The sequence below is a fragment of the Rhodamnia argentea genome, chromosome 2 (genome assembly GCF_020921035.1).
Source record: "Rhodamnia argentea isolate NSW1041297 chromosome 2, ASM2092103v1, whole genome shotgun sequence".
NCBI classification, from domain to species: domain Eukaryota; kingdom Viridiplantae; phylum Streptophyta; class Magnoliopsida; order Myrtales; family Myrtaceae; genus Rhodamnia; species Rhodamnia argentea.
This window is the reverse complement of record NC_063151.1, coordinates 24370760-24395420: the sequence shown is the minus strand read 5'-3', so window position 1 is coordinate 24395420 and position 24661 is coordinate 24370760. Positions and strand designations below refer to the sequence as shown.

Here is a 24661-nt window from a genome sequence, read left to right as displayed (position 1 = left end):
CTTCCAACGTGTTTGTGATGTAGGAAGGCCTGAGCAAACTCCAATGGCCACCGCTCCTCCCACCGGTGACAACCTGCTTCCCGCCTTCCCCTGCCTGGAAAATCGGTGTTGGAGCTCGCTGGCCTTGCCTCTTCCTTCCCAGAGGAGATCCCTTTGAATCATCTCCTCCTCCTCGTTCCTTCGCAGAATTGACGAAACTTGAAAATGTACCGGACCCAATTAAAAAAAATTTAATAAGTTAAAGATATTTTCGATAATTTTCCGATGAGAACCACAACAACAAAGGCACGTGTCCTAACAGTGTCACTAGTTTTTTGACACGTGGGCTCGCAAACCAATTTTCGACACGTCGAGATCGCTGCTTAGATATTTTTTTCACCTAACGGGCTCTATCACCAGTCGCGATGCGACTTGGCTGGAATCTGCCGCGACGCCGTCTACTGTAGATCCGGGCCCCACTCCTTCCAACGGGCGATCTCGAGCCACAGAAAGAGGAGAGAGAGAGAGAGAGAGAGGGATAGACGCAGCCGCCGCTTTTGGATTCAAAAGCAAAATGAAAGCTCTGGCGTTGTTCTCAGCCAGTGGATTTTGAGAAAGGAAAGATGCGTACGCGAAGGCTCTTCGCCTTTTCCTGTCCAGATTTCTTCGCAAAATCCCCCATCCAAGACGAGATAACTTCGATTTTGACATTCCCAACTTGGCCCGTTATCTCGTGAGTTTAGTCGAGCGGTGCAATACAATACGATGATTGGAATATCACGCTTCGAATTTCATGAAATTTAGATTCTCAATACGTGTTTTGAGATTGAGTTATAGCGAAATCAATTGTTATTTGCTCTCATATTATAGTGTTCGAACATCCATTTACTCCATTAAGATATACTAATGTTGTGATTTTTTTTTTCTCGGGCGCAAGTAAGTACCCTGATTAATTCTTATGTATCACGAATAGACCTGTCTCACATGCAAGGGGCCTTTTTGTACGATAATGAAAGCTCGCCAAAATCCAAAACATAATTTAAACTCAAAACTATTTATTACAAAATTATCTGTGGATTTACTCGTCAGCAAATGAAGACTGCGAAAATTTTCAGAGTTTTGGATATAAACAAAGCCCAAATGCTCGAGTCGCAATATGTTCAAATTAAGTATAAAAAAAAAAAAATTCAGAGCCAAACGGCCCGGTCTCTCTCCATTCTAGAAGAGCGGGGCATTATGGGAAACACAAAGCCGACAAGGCTTTCCTGGTAATATTCCTCGCGAGGTCCTTGTCCTTATTCGTTTTTCTTCTTCTTTCCCTTTTTTTTTTTTTCCAGGCACGGGCACAATTCTGAATGGCGAGGACAGAGGAGGCGGTCAAGGCGCGACACGTGGCGGTCGCCGACGGGTCTCTTTAAAATTCCTGGTAGAGAGAGAGGGGATTTGGCCTGTCTTGTTGAGGAAGGACAGCACTTCGGGGGACGGCGGGATTGTGGTCGTGGGACTGCGCGGCCCCACAGCCTAGGCGGTTGAGGGGGAGGAGATATTTTGCGAGTCCCGACCACATGTATATATTTGAATATGATCACGTCCACGTCACTTCCCATGAAGTCCCTTTCACTTTTCTCTGGTTTGCAGATACGTCCCTCGACTTCCAGGGTTTCGTGCGATCGTCCCCGTGTTGTCGAGAATTACGCCGTTCAAGACCACGTTCGGAAACGAGAGCTCTCTCTGTTTTCACGAGACCGACTTTGCTTATGGGGGTCGATTCGCATAGTTAAGTAGGGTCGTCTTCAATGAATTTGACCATGGTAGGCTAAAGAAATGTCTAAATGAGTGAATGTTGAACAAACGAGAATTCGACGACTTGTTTGTATGATCATCATCAATCTTTACATTATTTGGGATTATAGTGCAATGATAAAAAGCTTGAGAGTCATTTTGAGACGTCAAGGGGGGAAAAAGCCACTTTAACTTTGGAAAGAGATAAAAATATTTCAAAATGTTCTAAACTATTTTGGATGCCAATACTCACTTATTATTAAAAAATCAACACGCTCGGTGATAGTACCAATCACATCTTCAATGTCAGAAATAAAATGTAAAACCCGAAAGTTTAAAGCAAATGTCGTCGTTGAGTAATTAATCATCCGCGGAGTCTCGTTCGAAGATGTTTGAAGAAGCTCTCTCGCTATTCTATGTCAGTTTTCTCCAAAGGGCCAAAACACATTTAGAGGCGACGGAGGGACTAGATTGCAAAAAGTCCAAAAAAGTCTCGGTAGTTTTTCGTGGGAAACGAGGTTTTATGTGGACAAACGGGGAAATATGAAATTCACTGATGAATATTTAATGGTTGTTCCCGAATTTACCATTCTGTCCTCCTACCACCGCCATTGTTGGCCCACCTCGTTTCTCTCTCTAAATCTCTTTCTCTCATGCCATTGTGCCCTCTCGGCCACCATATAATCTTCTGGCCTCCCTTCCATCTCTCTTCCTCCGTCTCTCTCTCTAAAACCCTATTCCGCTCCTTCCCCATCCCCCCGCTCTCTCTCTCTCTCTCTCTCTCTCTCTGCACAACTTCAGGAGGAAGACGAAGAAAAAGGAAATAGCGGAAGCTTGAGCTTCGATTTGTTCTGGCATCCAAGCGGCGGTCCACGATGAGACCAACTCCCTGCGAGCTCTGCAAAGAAGCCGCCTCCGTCTACTGCCCCTCCGACTCCGCCTTCCTCTGCAGCGGCTGCGACGCCCGGGTGCACCAGGCCAACTTCCTCGTCGCCCGCCACGTCCGCCTCCCCCTCTGCTCCGGCTGCGGCTCCCTCTCCGACCACCGCTTCTCCGGCGCCGGCGCCGGCCTCGGCCCTCGCCGCTCCGCTCTCTGTCTCTCCTGCTCCGACCATCTCTCCGTGGACGCCGGCTCTCTCTCCCCTTCGTCGTCCTCCTCGGCTTGTATCTCCAGCACCGAGTCTTTGGCCATCGCTCCGAAGGAGGACAAATGCTCGACTGCGAGTCGGAAGCTCGAGAAGACCAGCCTGTCGAGCTCCCTGACGGGCGCGTCCGGCGAGGGTTCCGATTCTCCGGCGAGGTTCGACGGCGCGACCGCATTCTCCAGCGAGGTCAGCTCGGGGAAGAGAAACGACAGGACCAACGATCGGAGAGCTAGGACCGCGAGATTCCGAGAGACGACGCGCGTAGATCCCAAGGCGGAGGGCGTTTTTGCGATCTGGTGCAGGAAATTGGAGCTGAGCGGTGGCGAGGCGGTCGCCATCGCTTCTCGTGCCCTACGCGTGAGCGGGGCGACGCCAACGGCTTTGGCCCCGAGAGTCGCCATGGCGGCGTCGTTCTGGGTGGCGATGAGGTCGGGCAAGGGCAGGGGGATGTCGACGTGGCAGGATCTGAAGAGGGTGGAGGGCGCATCGGGGGTGCCGGCGAAGCTGATACTGGCGGGCGCGGGGAAGCTCGTCCGCGGGGCTCGGGTCGAGAAAGCGCGGCGGGAGGAGCGACTGGAAGAAGGCTGGGCCGAGTGCACGGCCTGAGACCGAGCCGTACGTTGGCGTATGGGTTGCTCGCCTGTACGTTCGAGGGTAGTTGTCCGTAGCTTAGGTGGTGTTACCGTGTTAGTAGTGGTTCCAATTTCCCATTCCCAAACAGACCGAGTTTTGAGATGATCATTATTGCTTCTTTTCTTGCTCACTGACCCTCCCCCCCCAAACCAAAAAAGGAATTTACAAAATTGCCCTTTTTGTGAGCGGCCAATGTCTTTTTTTTTTTTTTTCGGTCGAAGGCCGATGTCTGGTTTACGTGGTTCTTATTGCAAAATGTGTAAATGCTTGATGTGGGTGTATATTTTGTGGGAATATCTCTTGTACTTGGGGTTCTAAACAAGTGCAATGAAGTAGCTTCTTTTTTATGGGGATCATGTGAGCCGTGGAAACATGAAAGGGGGGCTTGGTGGGTCCACTTCTTTTAAACAAAGGCATAAATTTCTCTCTCTCTCTCTCTAAGATTAAGATTATAAAAATCTGTAATGGCAGGAGATATTGTCATCGCGCGATGAGAAATCATCATCCATTGAGCTCGAATTGGCCTTTGTTTGGATTGTTCGTTCGAGATGACATCGACCAATGATCCGGAGTTGTGAAGATTAAGATTATAAAAATCCGTAATGGCAGAAGATATTGTCATCGTGCGATGGGAAATCGTCACCCCTTGAGCTCAAACCGACCTTGTCTCGATTGTTCGTTCGAGATGACGTCGACCAATGATCTGGAGTTGTAGATTATAAAAATTCGTAATGGCATAAGATATTGTCATCGCACAATGAGAAAATCGTCACTCCTTGAACTCGAACTCACCTTGTTTCGATTGTTCGTTCGAGATGACGTCGACCAATGATCTGGAGTTGGGGAGAGAGAGAGAGAGAGAGGGAGGTGGAGATGACGAGGATCCATCCACCAACCGAAGTTGTTGGCTCTAATGATTTGCGTAAATGCGAAGCGAGCCCAGATTCTTTCTTTGCACAGCGGCGACCGGTATCGGCTGGCAGATAAATTATGCAAAGTAAGAGAGGGAAAGAAGAGGAGCGGCCAGGACTGAAACTCTGGGGATCATCGAACGTGAGGCGGCGGCGGCGGCGGCATTGACGCCAGTTGGCGAGTGGGAGCCCTCTTGTGGTTGTGAGAGAGAGAGAGTTGGTTTTGGGTGGTTTGAGATTCTGCGGTGAGGTGGTCCCACCGGCTCCGTACTTCCGACATTTCTTTAAGGAAGTCAGACTTTGTGGCTGGGTTGGGGTTCCTCAGCGTCACTTGTACATAAAAATCTCTTTCACAAGTGAAATTTGCGATTATCCTCATAACGAGAGCACCTTTTTCTATCAAGTGTAACTCACAAGTGTCCGGACATATTCGTCGATAAAATTATTTAAAAAAAAAAATCAATCTCTCGATATTCCCCTACTTTAAATCTTCTGGTTCGCGTTTCCCACTTCCCAACGCCACAAGTTAGACGCGCCTTCTAGTAGACTTACGATGTTTTAAGTCATGTTTAGGAGGAGGAGAACATGAAATGAGTCGAACTCGGCTCACTGTCCTTTTAGGCTTTTCGTTCGTGAAACGGAGCGAGCGGGCCTGTCGTGGTTACGAGTTCTGGGTACGAGGATCGTCACATTAGTTGGATCCAATCGTGAGTGCTTTGTCGGCTTGGAGGGCCCATTCATTCTCTTAAAAGCTTTTCATCTTTTTCCAGAGTCAGCGCTGAGTGGGAGCTCCAAAAAGAGGGTTGGCATTGGACATTGCCCTGCTCACCGTTAGGCTTCACTCGTGGTGTAGTGAATATACATATACACACACACGACGTCGTGTATAGTGTCTTCGCGGGCCCGAATTATAAAACACCTTGCCGATACTAGAAAACACTTCTGCGTTTTAAGACTAAAACCCCGACCTTTCATTATAAATGAAAGCGGCCGGAGCAATCGCAAGCGGGCTTCTTCTTCTTCTTCTTCTCTTTCTTTTGTTTTTCCTGATAAAGCGGCACATCATTGTGCCAAAATGACGTCATGCCAAATCAGTCATAAAATGAAAGGCCCAATACTCAAAAAAAGGAAAAAGTATTGACAAATTTCTAAATCTATTGCATTTGTAACAATTCGGTTTTAAACTTTTCAATTAGACCAATTTTTCGACCTAAAAAAAATAGACTAATTTAGTCCTAACCTTTACGCATTGGTATCAATTCGGTTCATTCGATCAGTTTTGATCGGAAATCGACCACATAAGATAGCCGACGCTAATGTGGACATCTTTTAATAATATTTTTTCATAAATTAATCTGTATTTACTTTGTAAAAATATTATTTTTACTTAATTTTTCTTTTTTTTTTCCTAAAACTCACCGGCCAAACCCTAAGTTAAAGAAAATAAAATAAAAATACTATTAAATAATATCCTCGTCAACGCCGACCGTTTTACGTGGCATCGCCGACGTCCACGTCGCCGATTTTCGATCAAACTTAGTCGGATGGACTTACTTTGTACTAATGCAAAAAGGTTTAAGACTGAATTGATACAAATGTAATAAGTTTAGGATTTTTTTAGTACTTTTTCCTAAAAAAATCCCCAATTTTAGCATATGTTTCAATTACATCTAGAACTTTTTTTGTCTAATAAAAAACTCCAAACTTTTACTTTTGTTCCAATTCTGCCGACCTAATACCCAAAGAAATCTCAACTTTAACATATGTCTCGATTATATTCAAAATTTTTTCTGTCTCATAAAATATCCTAAATTTTTACTTTTATCCCAATTTTACCACCATTAGTCTTCCATCTATAATCAATATTAATTAATCCTACGTGGTATTTCCATATCGTTAATGAACTATACTTTAACAAAGTTGACATGAAAAACCCCTAACTTTTCTTCCACTTTATGCTTTCTCTACACATTACCGGGAGATACAAAGCCCTCAAGACGGCGTTTTTCAAATTCTCCCCGGCACTCAACGACCCAAAAAATAGCTAGATGTAGAGATTTGATTGTTTGGAGAAACGATCTCAAATTTTGTCATCCCCGAAACCTTGTGCTTTCGAATTTCAAAGATTCGTTAGTAAGTTCAATGAGAAAAAATTGGGCCACGCAGTTTAAATATCAATGATTATGGATGGAAGGTCGACGGCGAGAGAATTGAAACCAAAGTAAAAATTAGAGGGTTTTTTATGAGACAAAAAAAAAAATTGGATACAATTGGAACATATGCTAAAGTTAAGATTTTTTTGGATATTAGGCGGGTAGAATTGGGATAAAAGTAAAAGTCGAGACTTTTTTATAGGACAAAAAAAGTTCTGGATATAATTGAGACAGATGCTAAATTTGGGTTTTTTTTTTTTTTTGTATTAGGCCTAAAATAAACAATGAATAAAGGTTTTAGGGTAAATATCGGACAATTCGACTAAGAAATATAAATTCGAGGCATTAATTGGACATTGTTGACGAATCATCTTCTAGCTCAATCACCGAGGTTATTCCCACCTCGTTAAAAAATCACCGGCCAAAAGGCTTGACCTTAATCCTCAATATCGGAACGATGTTGTCTAGTTGACAACGTGCACTGATTTTATGATAAGAAAATTAGTTTAATCCTGTTCAAATAACCATATAAGATTAGTACTCATCCATGTCGACAATACCAAGCAGGTAATAAATTAAAATTCAGTCGAAAGGCCCTAAATCTTGCTCTTTGCATGAGATATCACGATCGATACCTATCAAATAATTTAACCTCACGTCGTTTTGTTCGAAGCCTCCCAATTGGCTCACCAAGTGTCTATGTCCTAGCTTTATTTTGCCAAAAATGGCTCTCTCTCTCTCTCTCTCTCTCTCTCTCTCTCTCCCCGAAATGGAGTTATCATCAGCTAGCAGAACCCTTCCCATACGGAGTTTGACCCATACCTGCTGTTTCACCGTATAGTAGAAGTGAACGAAGGAAAGCATAGGGAGGGTGAAAATCTACTGATTGATGCAGCAAAAGTAATCCAAAAACCCAAATTTTTCCTTTTTTGGCAAACCCAAATCCGAGTTAGCAAATGGTAATAGACCTGCCTCTTTCGGAGACGGAGGATGTCCTGTCCCGTGCGACCTCAATAGCGAAAGAACGCAGCCCACCGTCTTAGACCCATTACTGCGCAGTAAGCACTGCACGAGCGTAGCTCCTCTGATTCTGCCTCACCAAATCCCCCTTTCTCTCAATCTCAAAGTTCTCGGCTTTTCCTCAAGAAGCGTTTCCTCCGTACGTGCTTTCATCTCTTTTTCTGCGTGCTTTTTGATCCATGGAGGCTTTTTCGAGCAAGGTCTTCGTGTCCCGAGTCCCCGAGACATGCCCAGTTGTGAGCAGCCCCGTTTGTTCGGTCAAGTCGCCCAACCAGCGAATTGGGTGTCTCCGGATGATCGAAGATTGTCACTTTGGCGGGCTCAGAGCTTCCGCCTTGGCGTCCCAGGGGTTCGGCGAGGGCGAGGAGGATGGGCCGTTGGATAACGGAATCGATTTTATATCCGAGGATGCTGTCTCTTCTTCCCAGGTATTGTTTAGTGTTTGTGCAAGTACTCGAGTTATTTTCTCTTTTTTTAAAAAAAAAAAAAACTGTGGTTTTCAATTTGATGACGTTTCTGTGTGGGACTCGTGTCACCTTGATGGGTTATGTTTGTTTTGGCTTGCTTGAGAGATGAGTGGCAGAAAGTTTGGGAGAGAATTGCAAATGTGGTCTGTTCACTTGTTCATTCGGTGCTGAAGAGAGTATTGGTGTGACTAGAATGCGGTAGCATAACCATACAAAACTTGCAACTCTTGGGTGGTTTTTTTTTCCAATTTGGCTTGCAGGAGGAAGTCTCTGATCCAGATGTACATACGGAGGTATTTGATTGTAAAGAAATGAGTTTGATGTTAGGAAGTCACTGGCTGAGCATCTATGTAGTACCATTGACAAACAAGCTGAAGACTTTCTGGCCTACACATGATTCTTTTGGGGGGAAGAATATGTTGCCTATCTGCCCACTCACCAATCTAGGTTCTGGGAATACTGAACGCACCATCCAGATTAGGATAAGACGAGTTCTGGATTTATATAATCGACAATTTAGATGTTTCTATGAAGAGCATAAGGGCAAATGATGTAAGGAGAGTCTCTAGTTACTTGCTGGGAATGGTTAAAAGTGTTTTTATTATATGCTGTTACGTATTATGACATTTGTGGTCCAAGGTAGAGTCGACGTGTCCCAGAGAATTATTGTCCTAGCTAAACAGCCCGAACTCTGAAGAAGCATCCTCTTGCCCTAGGTTGGTATATTATCTGTTTTTGTTTCCATTTTGCACATGGAAGCCGATCTTTCTCTTTGTCATGGTGGGTGGGGCTGTCACTTTTGATCTGAACTTGTTGAGATCAGTTTGTTATTGGATCAGACTTTGCTGAGCATATCAAGTCTCGTGAATTCATAGTTTGGGATGATTGTTCTCTACTTATTGAGGAAGAACAAAACCTGGAGTCAGATTCTCTGATGCTTAGATATTTGGTGAAGTGGTTCATTTAGTTGGATACTAGAACTAATAGACCAGTCAGTGTCGGGGAAATTGTCATTTGAGCTGATTTGGCATATTGATCACTTAGTGTACTCATCTGTGGGGGCTTTGGAGACTACTGAGTGAAAGAAGAGCTTTGTATCTTAACCCTGTGTAAATATTTTCCTCTTGATTATGTTTGAAGCTTTGTATCTTAACTCTGTAAATATTTTCCTCTTGATAATGTTTGATGTCATTTTACTTCTCAGATATGCGATGCTACTCAGATATTTTGCATTTGATGAGATGATAATAGTTCTAGTTTATTTTCCCCAGCTTATTGTCCTTTGCTCATTGCCCTAATTTCAGCCATGTGATTCATGGAAGCTCCTGTTTTAGCGCAGCGTATTATCAAAGGGTTTTGTATTTCTTTGTCAACCTAGTCATTATACATTTTCTTGTCTTAAGGGCGACGTGAGGCTGAACCAACACAGTGAAATGAATGTGGCTAAAACATTGGAGAATGAGATGCCTCTTTCGGTCCCATACGGAAGCGGCACGAGAGCTGGGCTTTTCAGGACACCAATATCTGGTGGGGTCCAAAGTGCAACCTCGGCTCATGGTTTACCTCGGCCAGCGTTGGCAGTTCGCAATCTGATGGAGCAGGTAAGTTCTGATTCTTTGGCTTCACTCATCGTCCATTGCTCATTTCTTTCAGTTTTTTTTTTTTTTTTTTTGGGGTCGAAGATTTCTTTCAGTCTTCAATGAGCACATTTCAGTGGAAGAACCTGTCTTTTGGCCTTTGTTTCCCTCCCATTTGTGTTATTGTGTAGATTCTTCTATGCTAAAGCTGACACATGATTACAGGCCAGATTTGCTCATTTGTGCACTGTAATGTCTCGGATGCATCATCGACGGGAAGGATACCCATTTGGTTCACTGGTGGATTTTGCACCTGATTCCATGGGCCGTAAGTCCCTAGTATTCCTAGTTTCAGTTGGAGACATAGGCGATGTTTGAAATGCAAGTGATATGTGGCGAACTCTCTGAATTGTGCACCTCACTCAAGAGTCTTAACACTATGATTGATTGTTAGTACCAGGTGGTGACCAGGCTCTTGTTTCAATGATAAGGTCCAGTTCAATGACTTTTGGTACATGAGTTTGAAGTGTAATGTGCATTTGGTCTATTCATTAATTTAGACTGCTTTTATTAATTTTGAAAACTTCGTTTGCAACATTGACATTTCCCTGGTAACTTGGGCTTAACATGGTTGACTTGAATATTTTGTCTCAGTTATGATTTTTATTATTGTCTTTTCCCTATCATTTGTTGTAATAGATATTGCGTTGTTTGATATTGTAGACCCTATATTTTCATTTTCACCCTTGGCAATCCACACAAGGAACTTATTGGCTGACCCAAGATGCACCCTAGTTGTGCAAGTAAGGTTCTTATCTTGATGGTCTGATTATTTTTTTCTTATTTTTATGGATTTAATTAATTGGCTGTCCTTTTGTCCCCTCAGATACCTGGATGGAGTAGCTTGTCAAATGCGAGGGTGACCATTTTTGGTGATGTTTATCCCCTTCCGGAAGTCCAGCAGGTGACCATTTTTGGCTTGACAAATGCAAGGCTTTGTTCGAGAGTGTTGTCTTATGGATTTCAACAATTTGTCCCATTGAACTATTGGGAGTTAGAAATGCCACAAATATGAAATACGTGACTCGTGACTTTACTTTCCTTCTCGTCTTATATTGTGGTTTTAATTCGGCAGCTTTTTGCTTCCGGTCCCTTGCATCTGTTTACAAATAGCATTTGCATAAAATATATGGGAAGAAAGTGGGTCCCCCTACCGATACTAATTTCTCTGTATGATATTCCTATTTTGGTTTAGTTATTTTGTTTATGAGCTTGTGTGCTGCTAGGAATGGGCGCATAAGCAATACGTTGCTAAACATCAGCAAGGGCCTTCCCAGCAGTGGGGGAATTTCTACTATTTCAGAATGCAGAATATCAGGTGCTTCTTTGGTTTTATCATGTAAATGCTATCTTTAAAGGGGAGACATGGATATTATGTCACAGATGGTCGTCTTCGATGATAATAATCTTTGCAAAAGCAAGTTATCCATTTCCTATTTTTTTTCTTTGTGGTTTGCTCACGGCCATCCATTTCAAAGGGGCTTTCAGATCTTCACAGAGAGCTAAGTTTTGATCCAAGCAGGAACCATTGGCCTGCTCCTGCATGTAAAAGGATGATGTCGATTACAAAATAAGTTAATCTCTCATGATCTAAAGAATGAGTTCATGTGTGTGATATGGTAATTGGTCATAGCAATCCCATGTCATGTTGGAGCAAGCTCTACTTGTGACTGGAGAGATCCTATTGGTGCTCAGATTTATTTAGATTTACGATCTCATTTCAAATAACTCTTTGGTTGCTTATTTATTGGTTCTACTCTGACTATCAAATTACATAGTTTTGGTCTTATAATCCTCATTCTAATAATATATCCTATCTTTGATGTGTGAAATATAGCACTCGCATTGTAATGATTTGTTTTAACATGCATTTGGACAATCTGAAAGGGAAATAATTCTGACACACCTTTACCATTGGATTAAATGTCAATTCGTTTTCCTGTTCCTTTTGTGACCTACTCTTCTTATCATTATTATGTGTCTGAGTGTGGGAACTAACTTTATTTGTTGCCATCAGTGATATATACTTTATTGGAGGCTTTGGCACTGTTGCTTGGGTTGATGTCAAGGAGTACGAGTCCTTACAACCTGATAAAATTGCAGTTGATGGAGGCGAGCAAAATTTAAAGGTTGAACCATTTGACTTTACTTTCTGATATTAGGTTGTTGCAAGATATGGGAAGCATCTTTTCCATGTATTTAATTGATGCAATTTATCATCACCATCATTGTCGCTGTCGTAGAACTTATATGTGTTTTTTATAAGAATCAGAAGATGATAATGATTTGTTGACGTAGGGTTTTAGATGGATATACTAATTTATCCTTCCTAAATTTCCCTGGACAAGGTTATTCTCGTTGTACTTGTATCAGAGGATAAAAAATTTTCCTCTGTTGTAGCAGGGGCTTTAATGTGGTGTATGTCTTCATCTCTAGGAACTCAATGCAATATTTTCTAAGCCCTTAAAGAAGCTTCTGTCGACTGAAAGTGAGGTGGACGATGCTGCTCTTATATCAATAGACAGCAAGGGAACTGATATCCGCGTCCGGCAAGGTGCACAGGTACTTGCGTCATGTAACGACGTGATTTTGCTCTCTGCATGTCGCTGGAGTGTGGTCCTTTAACAAAAAATTTTGTCCTTTTTTCGCAGTTCAATATACAGAGGATATCGTTTGACGAAGGGCATGCTGTCGAAACCTTGGAGGAAGCTAAGACTGCCCTTTGGAAGCTAATCGATAAGGGTAAAGTGCCATACTTGCAGAAATAGACGACAGGGTTGATGTCAACACAATTTTTGATTTTTCAGGTCCTTGTTCACCAAAGTGGTGATTAGAAGCGAGTGATGGACGACAGAGCTACAGAGCCAATCATCATTGCATCATTCTTTGAGTTTTGCTGTACTTGAATATGTTTGTATAAATTAGGACATGAGAAGTCAAGTAATTAGGTACTCTCGCTGATTCGAATACATAGTTTGTTCTGAGGTTTGAGTTTTGCTGTACTTGAATATGTTTGTATAAATTAGGACATGAGAAGTAAAGTAATTAGGTACTCTCGCTGCTTCGAATACATAGTTTGTTCTGAGGTTCTTGGCAATCGGTTGATTCTTGGTAAATTAACATCGGATCAAAGGATTGACCTATGCCCTGCTCTTACCTGCTGTGTATCGTACTCTCTCAGCAGCCACCCTTTGGTGGATACCGGTTTTGACAGGTTGTGTTGAAGTCGAAAGGATCATTGCAAATTTTTGAGTTCGATAGTAAGATTTTATGGTCTAATACCATCTTAATTATTCAAAAGAATGATCTCTTACTTCTGTTTTGTGATTGAGAACTGAATTGCTGTACAGCGCCCGCAAGCACCAAATGGAGATCAAAAGTCACATTTGAAATGTGACCCGCTGATGAGGCCAAAACCAAGAAATGCAACATGCCAAGTAAATAAACAATCCTTTTGATTGGCAACATAAAAGACAAATCTGCTCAACAACCGAAACATTCCCCCAACTACATCAAAGCCAACACCCATTACAAGAGCTAAAGCCATATAAACAAATGGTAAAAGAAAGAATTTTCTTAAAGCTATACACGAGGGAACAAAAACTCTTCTCAAATCTAAAATCATCCCAACCTGACTGCCCCACGTAACTATAAAACATCGCTACTACCGCCGGCAACAAAGCAAACAAAACATTTGTCGAGAGAAGGAACAGAGTTTTCACACACAGTGCTACACAGGTATTACATCAATTTTAGACGTGTCTTCGCATCTCAGAACAATGCCATCAAGGCTCGCAGGAAATATACATCGCGCCCATTGGCATCCAGTGGTAAATGGCTCAGGGGGAGGCACGATCGTGAGCATGTTCTCATTCCTCTGGACGATACCCATCACGCTGACTGTACTGCCTTCTTTGATGTACCTGCAACAACAGCAAAAGCAAATTCAATGTCATCAAGCGCCGCTTTTCTTTAAGCAGGCAGGTAAAACATACAAATGCATGAGTGATGACTCCTTTGAATAGGACAATATCAAGGACCAAACTACAAGGCAACCCTCTGTAAAGGATCATATTCTGATCAGTTCTAAGGTGAGCATAGAGCATTACATATGTTCATGTCCACATGGTAGTTGAAACTACCGGGATGATTAAATACGAAGTCTAAGAAGCACGCCAAATGACAATATACAGGTCAAAATCTGGCATAGATTACCCACATTTCACTTCAAATTCATCTTTACATCCCTGCATGCACCAGCGACATGCTTGTTTATTTGGAAAAAAAATAGGGACAGATCTTATTCTGTTTCTTAGCCTAAGTATGCCCGACAAATCTCGCAATTCAATTAGATATTCAATGACTAGGGTGCATAAGAAAACAATAAGCAGCGATTATAGGTTCCATGAAAACATGCATGTGCTTTCTTCACTTGATGTTCCAATACATATTATCCATTACAGGTTCTGAGGAAGTTTTATCAAAATATTCGCTGCCACCAAATGCTATCCTTTCAGATAACATATCGGTCAAATGCGAATGCCATAAAAACAAAAAGTTCAGTGTCAAAAGCTGGCCAGACAGCTCTAAAGCTAGAATGTTTGGATGCCTGAGACACAAGGCCTGCTACTATGCTCATAGCTGAAGCACAGCAAGTAAAAACATACAGAAAAACAATTCCAAGGCAGAATTTTACAAGTGAGGAAATCGGTTAAACATTTTGAATACGTGTTCTTTATGGCTAGTAGAGAAGGGAAGCAAAGATATATGCACTCTCCTACAAAGATGATCATGATCAAGATCACATAAGGCCATAAGATGGATATTCAGGAGCTCTTTACCCTTCTTTCAGTCGCATCACACGATCATCACTAGAGAGGTTCCTCTCCCCCAACCACATGATGAACTCAGGAGACATATCCTTATTTGATGGATTAACATCAATGATAATGGAATCATCCACGTAAGGAGTAACCCGTGCACCATAGCCAGTCTTGACCAAAGCTCTCAATCCAGACTGGAAATCAGAGATGTAGAAGTCCACAACATGTCTCTGTCATTAAGCAAGAAGATTATTGCATATAATAACGCCAAAAGCCTTAAAAATCTGACAGAGAATGCTGCTTTACAGCACCAAATATTGTCGTAATAAAACTCAAAAGAACCAAACTCGGACAAGGGTATGAGATCCAATCGAGATGATGATACGATAAGCCAGAAAGTGATGCATTATATATTTTGATGATGGATGGTGCCAAGAAATACATTCAGAAAGAAAAGGTTTCCAATGCGGATTATTATTCAAAGAAATGAATCAAACATGGGAGGAAACTAAAACATAATGATATGATAAGACATACAATGATAATTAACTTATAAAAACAAATTCATGATGTTCAACTTACTTCTGCTGATCTAAGTCCCCATGTAAAACGACGATGTTTAGGATTGGCTGCTTTCGAATCCCAACCTCTATACTCGTACAAACTTGTAGATGTATAGACACATCTAGGCACTTTATGGAAAGATGACTGAAGAGGCACATTACCACATGTGATCACCTGTAAGAATTACACATGATTATAAGGTGAAATCAATGGGATCCGTACTTAACGAAGAACAAATGAGATGAACCCAAAATTAACTTGCTTCATTAATGATATGGACACACAAATTACTGAACACAGCTTCCAAACTTGACTGAAATCCACATTCATAGAAATGCCAAATTCACCAAAGCCTTCATTTGCGCTCTCTCTCACACGCACACAAAGTCATTTCGTGCTCAGTATATATCCACATTATCCATGAGACATGCCTAGGTCTCTACATTCCTCAACCCCTCATTGAAGTACCCTAACTTCTCCCTGCTTTCTTTCACCTTGTAGATACTGTAAATGTATTGCCATTTCTCTTAAAAGCTAAAAGAGCAAACGTATCTCACATCCATATTGTTAAAGAACTGTTCTGACCACCTTCCAAATAGCAAGTTTTAACACAACATTCCAAGAATGTCAGCCATCAGCGCATCAGAGTGCGTGGTGGTTTCACTCTGTAATGGTTAGGTTCAATTACCAATGTCCGGATAGAAATTTCAGGCAAATACATCCACATAATTCCAGCATAGAACATGCAAATAAAGATCCCATAAGGACTTCGAAAGAGGCATACCCCTGAGACCTTCACAAACTGGCCGTTCTTTGCAGTTCTCAGATCGCTATCAGGATAACGCGCGATATAGTCTGTGATAGCCTTTCGTCCCCTGCAAGTATTCCATGTGAACAGTGTGGCAACCAAGGCAAAAAGGGCCACGACCACAATTAGAAGAATGGGATTGCGAACAGCTCCAAGTATAAAACCACCAGCAATAAATCCCATCATGAATATTAGAATCACCGACCATATTATTGACTTCGGCAGGTTCCTCATGAAAGATGATTCACTATCTTGGGTAAGAGTATTAACAGCTTGAAGATGAGCAACAGAGCTTTGAAGCTTCATTGACCCAACAGATTCAAGTGGTCCAGACACTTTTCGAGGGGCCCCAGATGAATTTAGTGGCCCTGAAGAAATAGGACCTGACGTGATTAGACCCGTGGTTGGAAGAACTGGAGGGATAGGGCCAGAGTTTTGGCGAGTAACTCCACCAGATTGAGGACCAGAAAACTTTTTTATAGGTTCTCCATGTTTATTGAGTGGCCCGGAATTTGTCTTCTTCATTGAAGCAGAACCAGACGCCTGACCAGAAGTTACAGGACCAGATGCAGTGTAGCTTGCCCGACCCGAAGTATTATGCATGATAGGACCGGAGTGTGAAGCAGCCCCACCAAAAGATCCAGTCCTCGTAGGGGCACCGGCAATAGGCCCTGATTTCCTAGATTTGGAACCATCTGTAGGGATGTCAAACATTTTACCCAGTTCTCCAGATTTTTTTATGTCACCGCCTGTATAGGGCATGGCAACGGAACTCATGGTCGGAGTCTTTTCCTTCGCCTGCTCTGGCCGCCCTGATACGTATAGGCCATTGCTTAGCTGATGAGATGGAAATCTAGAACCCATCCAGTCTATCTAGAGAGCCCACGACGAAACTGAAGTATATACTACAGATCAATAGGAGTTCAAGTACCAGCAAAACTCCTGCAGATAAGAATGGACAAAAAATGCTGTTTAGTACACTTTCAGGAGACAAAAGTAGAAGCAATAACAGGCATACCCAGTCCCAAGGATAAAAATGTCAAAGGTAAACACAAACTCGACATGTGACTGACGATAAGAGAATTTGAACAAATTAAGAATCATCAGCCGAAGAACATCTGCGAACTTCCATCTGGAGTAGCAATTTAATGACAAAATAACCGATCTGGGCTATACAATTTTGGAAGACAGTAAAAAACATAAGGAAAATGATACCTAAAAGCTTCAAAAAGCACAAAGCAACTAAGTATAGCGACGTACGAAGCCTGTAATAATAAAAGTACATATATAGAAAAGTATCAGTTGGTAAAGCTTTTGGAGAAGGCAAAAGGCATGACAAATCAAGTTTATCGCCAGATCCTAATTTCAAACCAGTTATGCGGGTAACAAAAGATTACTGAAATAGTGAAGTCAGGAATAGCAGCATTAAGAACCTATGACTAGATCCTAATTTCAAACCAGTTATGCGGGTAACAAAAGATTACTGAAATAGTGAAGTCTGGAATAGCAGCATTAAGAACCTATGACTAGATTAGACACACGATTGGACAAATCCAAAAACGCAAGCTTAAACATAGTATGAGAGGCAATAAGTACAATATCCAGGAAAGAAAGGATAAATGAGCCGTGTGCTTGACACTATCACCTCCAGGGTAGCCAAGTGTTTTCATAAAACGAAAAGGCTGAACAGAAAAGGAACCATTATCTAGGAATGATAGATGGTATACTAGCCAAACCAAACAACTATAGTAGATACTAGATAGTATATATTTATGGAACCACCTCGGCTCCAATTTCATAAGGTACTGACTTCTTCACAAGCAAAAATCCAGCAATAAAAAGTCATTTTGGCTACTTCTCTTCCAAATCTTAGCAAGCAATAAGAGTAATATGGTGTTTTCCGATTCCAGAGTCAAAGAATACGGTCCCTGTAAAAGATTCCTACAGAAGAATTTCCCGAACAAAAAATACCAGAAGCATTTCACCACCCGCACCTCCCAAAAGAAAGAGAAAAAATAGCGAGAAACTTGTTAAAACAAAGCAGATCTGGAGTGAAATTACAGACTGAACTTGTAAGCGCACCGTTCGGATCGAAGGAGGTTTTGAGCAACACGGAAAGGAAAAATCCCCAAAAGAAAATGCTCAAGAATGTGTCGTCTCTCCGTTCTATACAAGAGATCCAATCATTTTGCCGAAGCACACGTCGCATTCGCTACACTATTTTCTTTTCCCATTTCCAGCAACACCAACTAAGCAGGAGCCCAGGTGGGGAAACGAAGAATGAAAAGAAGTGGCCAAAGTAAAAGTCAAGAGATAGAGTCCAGACTACAAGATAAGAGAATCAAGTTGAATTTGGAAAAAGGGATGGCTCTGAAAGGACTCACTACCCAACTGAAGCTACAACAAAAATCAACCAAATGGGGCATAACCAGATCTGCATTTTGAACATACCCATTGAAGAGGAAAGAAAAAGAAGAAGATGGGGATGGACAGAGGCGTTAGAAGCAGCCATAACTTGGAAAAAAGGAGCACTTTTTTTTTTCCCTCGGGAATTCAAGAGTTCGAAATCCAAGGAGACCAAGAAAGCAAAACAAGAGAGCGAATGGACCATACCTGCGAAGAAGAAGAAGGAAGACGGGGGATCAAAGAGAAGAGAAGTGGGTGAAGCCGGAGCGAGACTGAGATCTCGTCCACGACGTCACACTCGCAGTCACAGTCTCCATCTCCAATCCATCTCCAATCCGTTCTCTCTCTCTCTCTCTTGCTCGCGCTCGATCTCGAGAGCCGCAACAACTGGTGGTTGTCTTGTCCGACAAAAACCACCAAACAAGTCCCCCCAGGTTCTCCCCCTTCCTTTTGACAACAAAAAATTTAAGGAAGAATACTAAATTATTTCTTAGTGAGGAGCTGAAAACACACCTTCCACCTTCTCCGTCTCATCATGTCCTCTCTCTCTCTCTCTATGATCCTTTTCTGCTCCAAAGTGACCTGATCGTGCTGTTGAATTGTCGTAACTGCCCCTGCGCGGTGGCAAGACCATGGGTTTCTTGGAAAATTCCTCTTGGGAAAAATGATGAAATCGGCCCCGGGACACATAATCGACATTTTCTTTCAAAAAAAAAAAAAAGAAAGACCGGTTTGATGATCCACTCCAGCCAAACTATGGGAGGGCCTCGATTCCGCATTGGCAAAATTGCATACTTTACCAATGGCACTTACATCAAAACCGGTTCGATAAAAGGATAAATAAAGCGCTAAATATATGTCGAACGTGGCATACTACTTTAAAGACTCAATCTTATTTTATGCTTAGCATTATTCATAAAGTTTGTCTCGGAACGGCTCCGATATTATCTCGCATAAATTCTTTGGTTTTAGGCTACTCCAATCTTTAAATTTGAAGCGTACTCACAAAAGATGGAAATTTTTTGGTCGAACTTCGTTTTAGCTCAATTATGGGCGTGCCGAATTTATCAGATATTGGTGTACATTTGCACCGCAGAGAAAGATTTAACCATACATTACGGTATGTTAGAAGCCAAGACTCCCCACCTAACGTATTTAGTTGCTGACATTACGTGGCTGGCAATTATAGACCTTTGAAATGGACATTTCCGCCCCCCTCAAAGTTGAAGGATACGATATAACTGTCGTGCGTTGGTGTTATGTGGGTCGATTGCAAAAACCAAGCTTTCCAAGCAAAGAACCGAGGAGTTCGACCCAAAAAAAAAAAGCAAAGAACCGAGGAGGTGGGACTTCATTGGTGTGTGCAAAAATTAAGACCAGATGTCACTTTTTTCAACACACAACGAAAAGGAAGAGAGTAGCCCTTTGAAAACAGCAGATATACACATTCACTGCACATGAGGGAAGAAGAGATCAGTCCAGCTAATTTGACAATCGGAAGCCCGAGAGGACATACTCAGTAAATGCCAACACTCTTTCTTGACTTACAACATGGAGACAGTCTAAGTCTGCAAAGCGCGAAACCTACGTGAAATCCCCACCCATTACAGAGGCCATAGCCTTATAAAAAACATGAAAACAAAGAATTATCTCCAAGCTATACACAGAAAAGTTAAAAAAAGAGAGGGAGAAAACCCACTTCTTCATGTTAAATCACCAAACTCATTGCACCATATTATCACAATGAAACATCGAAATTACCTTCTCACATTAATAAAGCGAACCATGCATTTGCCCGAGAACAGGAAGACAGGTTCATGAGGAGCCAGTTACACGGGGATTACGTCGATCTTGGATGTATCTTCGCATCTCAAAACAATGCCATCGAGACTTGCGGGAAATATGCATTGTGCCCATTGGCATCCAGTGGTAAATGGCTCAGGTGGAGGCACGATCATCACCATGTTGTCGTTCCTCTGGACAATACCCATCACACTAACTGTACTTCCTTCTTTAATATACCTACAGTAGCACCAAGAGTAGAACTATTCTCAGAGCGGATTATATGCGCATGAGCAACAAATCCTTCATAGCATCAGCTTAAGGACCAAGTCAATAGGGGTATCACTTCAAAAGGATATGATTTATGACAATATACGCGTGACATGTATGTAATGAATTGTAATCTGTTACCAATAGCCTGACGAAACCGAAACCCATAATGCACGTGGTATATCATTACCCTTCTTTCAGTCGCATCATACGATCGTCACATGAAAGATTCCTCTCTCCCAACCACCTGATGAATTCACGAGACATATCCTTGTTCGCTGGATTGACATCAATGACAGTGGAGTCGTCGACATAAGGAGTAACCCGTGCACCATAGCCAGTTTTAACTAGAGCTCTCAGTCCAGACTGGAAATCCGAGATGTAGAAATCCACGACATGCCTCTAAACATTAACCAAATAAGATGGTGCCATTAGAAGTGCAGAAATATCCACACATCAGAGAGGTGACATCATGTTCCAGATTCGAGTCCATTGGGACTAGAAATAGGCACATATAACTATTGTAATGACAAAAGAAATTGTCGAATTAAAATCGAAAAATTGACGATGGAATGAAACTTGGTTTTAAATTTGACATATATGAGAATCATTGCAAGCTGTTTCAACCACATCATTAAAGCCACCAAAATGGTGCTAATATCGACTCCTTGCCTTGTTAGACATTGCTCTGCAGAATGGGTAAAATGTATAGCCAAAAAGCCAAATGGCCAAGAAAGATGTTTGAGACTTGAGACAAATGCACATTTTACGAAGAAAAAACATCAAGCATGGGCGCATTTTTAACAAACTAATCAATCATGAAAATGATCCATAAGATGAAGATGCGATGAAATACACAAGGAACATGTAGGAACTCACTTCTGCTGATCTAAGTCCCCATGTAAAACGACGATGTGTAGGATTGGCTGCTTTAGAATCCCAACCTCTATACTCATACAGGGCCGTAGATGTATAGACACATCTCGGCACTTTATGAAAAGAGGACTGAAGAGGCACATTACCACATGTAATTACCTGAATGAATTAAGCACGGTTAAACAAGGTGTGAGTACAGATCAAAGTCATCTAACGGAAGAAGTGAAAAAGAACCCTAAAGATGGGACTCCTGCAATAAAATTGATAGTGAATGCACAAAATACTGAACACAGTTGAGCAAATTGCTAAATACCATCATTGAAAAACAACTAAACTGACTGAAAGTGCAACTTGAATCTCATATCCATTCTGAGCTAATTGCCCACACCAGGCATGACAGCATTATCAACCAGAGTTGTGTTTGTCGGTCTACTTCCTTGTCCCCTCATCAAGGCAGTAATTTAAACACTCAGATTTAACCATGTTTCCAGCTAAATTGTCTAAATACAATCATCAGAATGCACTCCACATCTTTACACAAAAGTGCTTCAACATTCCCAGCTCCAGTGGTTAGGTCAGTGATGCTGTTATTCCGTCTTTACCACCCTCCCCACACATTGACTTCCAACCTTTCTTTCTGTTCAGGTTAAAACTGTCAATGTGGTGCACATAAAGGTACCTCCAATTTTTGCTTCTACAAGCATACAAGGATTCCTTAGGGCTATCCACAAGAAATGGGAAATGCCCATGTCAAAAAACCACAAATGATTTACAGAAGCACTTATACAAAAATCAAGGTAGATGCCACAGTACAAAAAAATCACCAGAAAATCAAAGAACCGCAGGAAAACTCTGCAATTCACAGAGATATGAGATAACCATTTGGGTAAATCAAGACAAAAATCAAAAAGAACAAATTAAGGAAAAACTGTGCCCACCCCAATATGAAAAGTTAATTAGAACTCTAGCATAGCGAGAGTAATACATACCCCGGAGACTTTCACGTATTGGCCATTTTTTGCGGTTCTGAGATCACTGTCAGGATATCGTGCAATGTACCCTGTGATAGCTTTTCTTGCCCAGCAAGTATTCCAAGTGAACAACGTAGCAACCAAGGCGAAGAGGACCACGACTACGACCAGAAGAATGGGATTGTGAACAGCTCCAAGAATAAACCCACCGGCAATGAATCCCATCACAAATATTAGAATCACTGACCACATAATTGACTTTGGCAGGGTCCTCATAAAAGAAGATTCATCCTCTTGGCTAAGAGTGGTTACAGATTGAAGATGAGCAACAGAACTCTGAAGTTTGACTGATCCAACAGAGTCCAATGGACCAGATACTTTTCGAGGGGCTCCCGATGAATTTAATGGCCCCGAAGAAATAGGTCCAGAAGTGATCAGACCTGTCGTTGGAAGATTAGGAGGAATAGGACCAGAGTTTTGACGCGTGACTCCCCCAGATTGAGGACCAGATGACTTTTTTATAGGCTCCCCATGTTTATTCAGAGGACCGGAATTTGTCTTCTTCAATGAAGCAGAACTAGTTATCTGACCAGAAGTTGCAGGGCCAGATGTGGTATAGTTTGCTCGACTGGAAGCATTATGCATGATAGGGCCAGAGTGTGACGCAGCGCCTCCAAAAGATCCAGTCCTTGAAGGAGCGCCAGTAATTGGCCCCGATTTCCGTGATTTAGACCCATCTGTAGATATATCAAACATTTTACCGAGTTCTCCTGATTTTTTTATGTCACCGCCGGTATAGGGCATGGCAACGGAACTCATCGTTGGAGTCTTTTCTTTTGGCTGCTCTTTTCGGCCTGACACATACAGGCCATTGCTTAGCTGATGAGAAGGAAACCTGGAACCCATCCAGCCTTTCTAAAAGAGCCCAAGAAGAATTTCCACAGTCAAGCACAGCTCAATCCAAGTGGAAGTGCCACAGAAATTTCTTCTGAAAATGTGGAAATATGCAGCCTTTTAGGATCACTTCCAGAAGATTGAAGCCGAAGTGTCTTTGAAAAGATCGCAAGCTAGACCTAGTCAACCATACATATGTGAGGATGAGACAGTTGAGAGCAAACTCAAAGGAGTATCACGTAAGCTCGACATGAGACTGCAGATGGCGGAATGCAAAAGAAGCATCAGAACGAGAAAATTCGGAGAATACAATCTCAAGCTACAATTCGAGCTTAATGAAGAAGCATATGCCCCAGCAAAGCTAAAGGATCCGTAAATCATAGCACTTCACAATAAATCCTATCCTCGAACTATCCAGAAGATGGCCAAAGGTAAAATGAAACAAACAAACGTTCGATAGCAATATAAAAAAATCGTATTGAGCAGAAAATTTACCACCCATAAAATCAAATATCAAAAACTTGAACAGACACAAAGCAAACTCAAGCAATCAATGAGCATAACAACAGGCGAAAACGATTATTTCCAGGAGCACAAGGGTGAATTATCAAATCATGCGGAATTCACCACTAAACAACTGACAAAGCAAGCAGAAGCTAGACATAACGGAAAGAGCAGATCTAGAATTGGCATCACTCCATGATTTAGACTTGAAAACATCATTTGGGTCGAGCCAAAAAAAATAAAAATAAATAAAGTTCCTTAGAAGAGAAAAAGAAAAGGGCACAAAGAACGGAAAAAAAGGCATAGGGATACATCATCGCCAAAAATATATGCATTCTCCAATTCTCATTCTCGAGATCCAAGCCCACAGTATGAATTAAGCCGAAGCACTAAAAGACTGAAGGCTGAGAATGGTCGGATCCTCTGCATTCGCCCATTACCAGAAACCTAACTGGAGCTCAGATTCAATTGCCCCACCCAAAAAATGGAAAATCAAGAACAAGTCGCCGAGCTAGTCAAGAGGGCACGACCACTGAGATTAGTCACTCACCGGGAACCAGAAAAGAGAGGGGAGAGCTCCGGGCTCAACGAATCAGGCGCCACCCAGATCTGCAATCAGGGCACGAAATTCGAGAAGAATCTGATCGATCAGCTGGGCGGGCAACACCCCCGCGCGACGAGAGGAGCGCTTTGTACGCTCGAGAGAACCCAATCGAGAGCGGTGCAGGAAAAAAAGAAAAGAAAATGGAGGACACACAACAGCGACAGCAATGGCTGCTGGCTAACCGCAACTGGAGAAGGTGAAGCAGATTTGTACCCTGGAAAAACAAAAAAACAAAAAGCAATCTTGGGTTGGGTGAAGTGGAAGTAGGAGTGAAATTATCGGATTCACAGCGAGTGGGGGGTAGTAGAGAGAGAGAGAGAGAGAATCCGACGAATCGCAGTCGCAAGTCGCTCTCTCTCTCTTCAAACAGCCGCAACAGCTGGTGGGTTGTCTCGTCCGGCCTAAAGAGACCCCCTCCTGATCAGAAACACC

The 24661-nt window shown here is 42.2% G+C and overlaps 4 protein-coding genes across 12 annotated transcripts; 2 read left to right on the top strand and 2 right to left on the bottom strand.

The window, feature by feature from the left end:
* The first annotated feature begins 2456 nt into the window (after positions 1-2456).
* LOC115752669 (B-box zinc finger protein 32) lies at positions 2457-3528 on the top strand. Its single transcript, XM_030690951.2, has one exon. The coding sequence runs from the start codon at positions 2637-2639 to the stop codon at positions 3510-3512; it is 876 nt and encodes a 291-aa protein (XP_030546811.1). The 5' UTR covers positions 2457-2636; the 3' UTR covers positions 3513-3528.
* Positions 3529-7491: 3963 nt separating this feature from the next.
* LOC115752668 lies at positions 7492-12883 on the top strand. Of its 2 annotated transcripts, XR_004016777.2 has the most exons (10): positions 7492-8051; positions 9494-9691; positions 9893-9995; positions 10391-10470; positions 10554-10631; positions 10954-11045; positions 11745-11856; positions 12164-12289; positions 12379-12662; positions 12765-12883. XR_004016777.2 is itself a non-coding variant. In XM_030690949.2 (9 exons), exons 1-9 carry the CDS (start codon positions 7803-7805, stop codon positions 12493-12495), a joined length of 1155 nt encoding a protein of 384 aa, XP_030546809.1. In that variant the 5' UTR covers positions 7492-7802; the 3' UTR covers positions 12496-12715. The 2 variants fall into 2 exon arrangements, 1 of the variants encoding a protein (XP_030546809.1); XM_030690949.2 differs by lacking the exon at positions 12765-12883 and having other exon boundaries at positions 12379-12715.
* Positions 12884-13165: 282 nt separating this feature from the next.
* LOC115752665 (uncharacterized membrane protein At1g16860-like) lies at positions 13166-18978 on the bottom strand. 4 transcript variants are annotated; one of them, XM_030690941.2, is made up of 6 exons: positions 18536-18978; positions 16128-16864; positions 15899-15989; positions 15133-15288; positions 14569-14780; positions 13166-13650 (listed from the first exon to the last, which is right to left on the bottom strand). In XM_030690941.2, the coding sequence occupies exons 2-6, from the start codon at positions 16784-16786 to the stop codon at positions 13458-13460; spliced, it is 1311 nt and encodes a 436-aa protein (XP_030546801.1). In that variant the 5' UTR covers positions 16787-16864; positions 18536-18978; the 3' UTR covers positions 13166-13457. The 4 variants fall into 4 exon arrangements, with proteins under 4 accessions (XP_030546801.1, XP_048129803.1, XP_030546798.1 ...); XM_048273846.1 differs by having other exon boundaries at positions 15899-16877; positions 18540-18977; XM_030690938.2 differs by having other exon boundaries at positions 15899-16864; positions 18536-18976.
* An 863-nt stretch (positions 18979-19841) lies between these two features.
* Positions 19842-24661, bottom strand: LOC115752666 (uncharacterized membrane protein At1g16860-like). Of its 5 annotated transcripts, XM_048274420.1 has the most exons (6): positions 24176-24655; positions 23315-23377; positions 22246-23215; positions 21260-21415; positions 20571-20782; positions 19842-20350 (listed from the first exon to the last, which is right to left on the bottom strand). In XM_048274420.1, the coding sequence occupies exons 3-6, from the start codon at positions 23131-23133 to the stop codon at positions 20158-20160; spliced, it is 1449 nt and encodes a 482-aa protein (XP_048130377.1). In that variant the 5' UTR covers positions 23134-23215; positions 23315-23377; positions 24176-24655; the 3' UTR covers positions 19842-20157. The 5 variants fall into 5 exon arrangements, with proteins under 5 accessions (XP_048130377.1, XP_048130376.1, XP_030546802.1 ...); XM_048274419.1 differs by having other exon boundaries at positions 22246-23377; XM_030690942.2 differs by lacking the exon at positions 23315-23377 and having other exon boundaries at positions 22246-23300.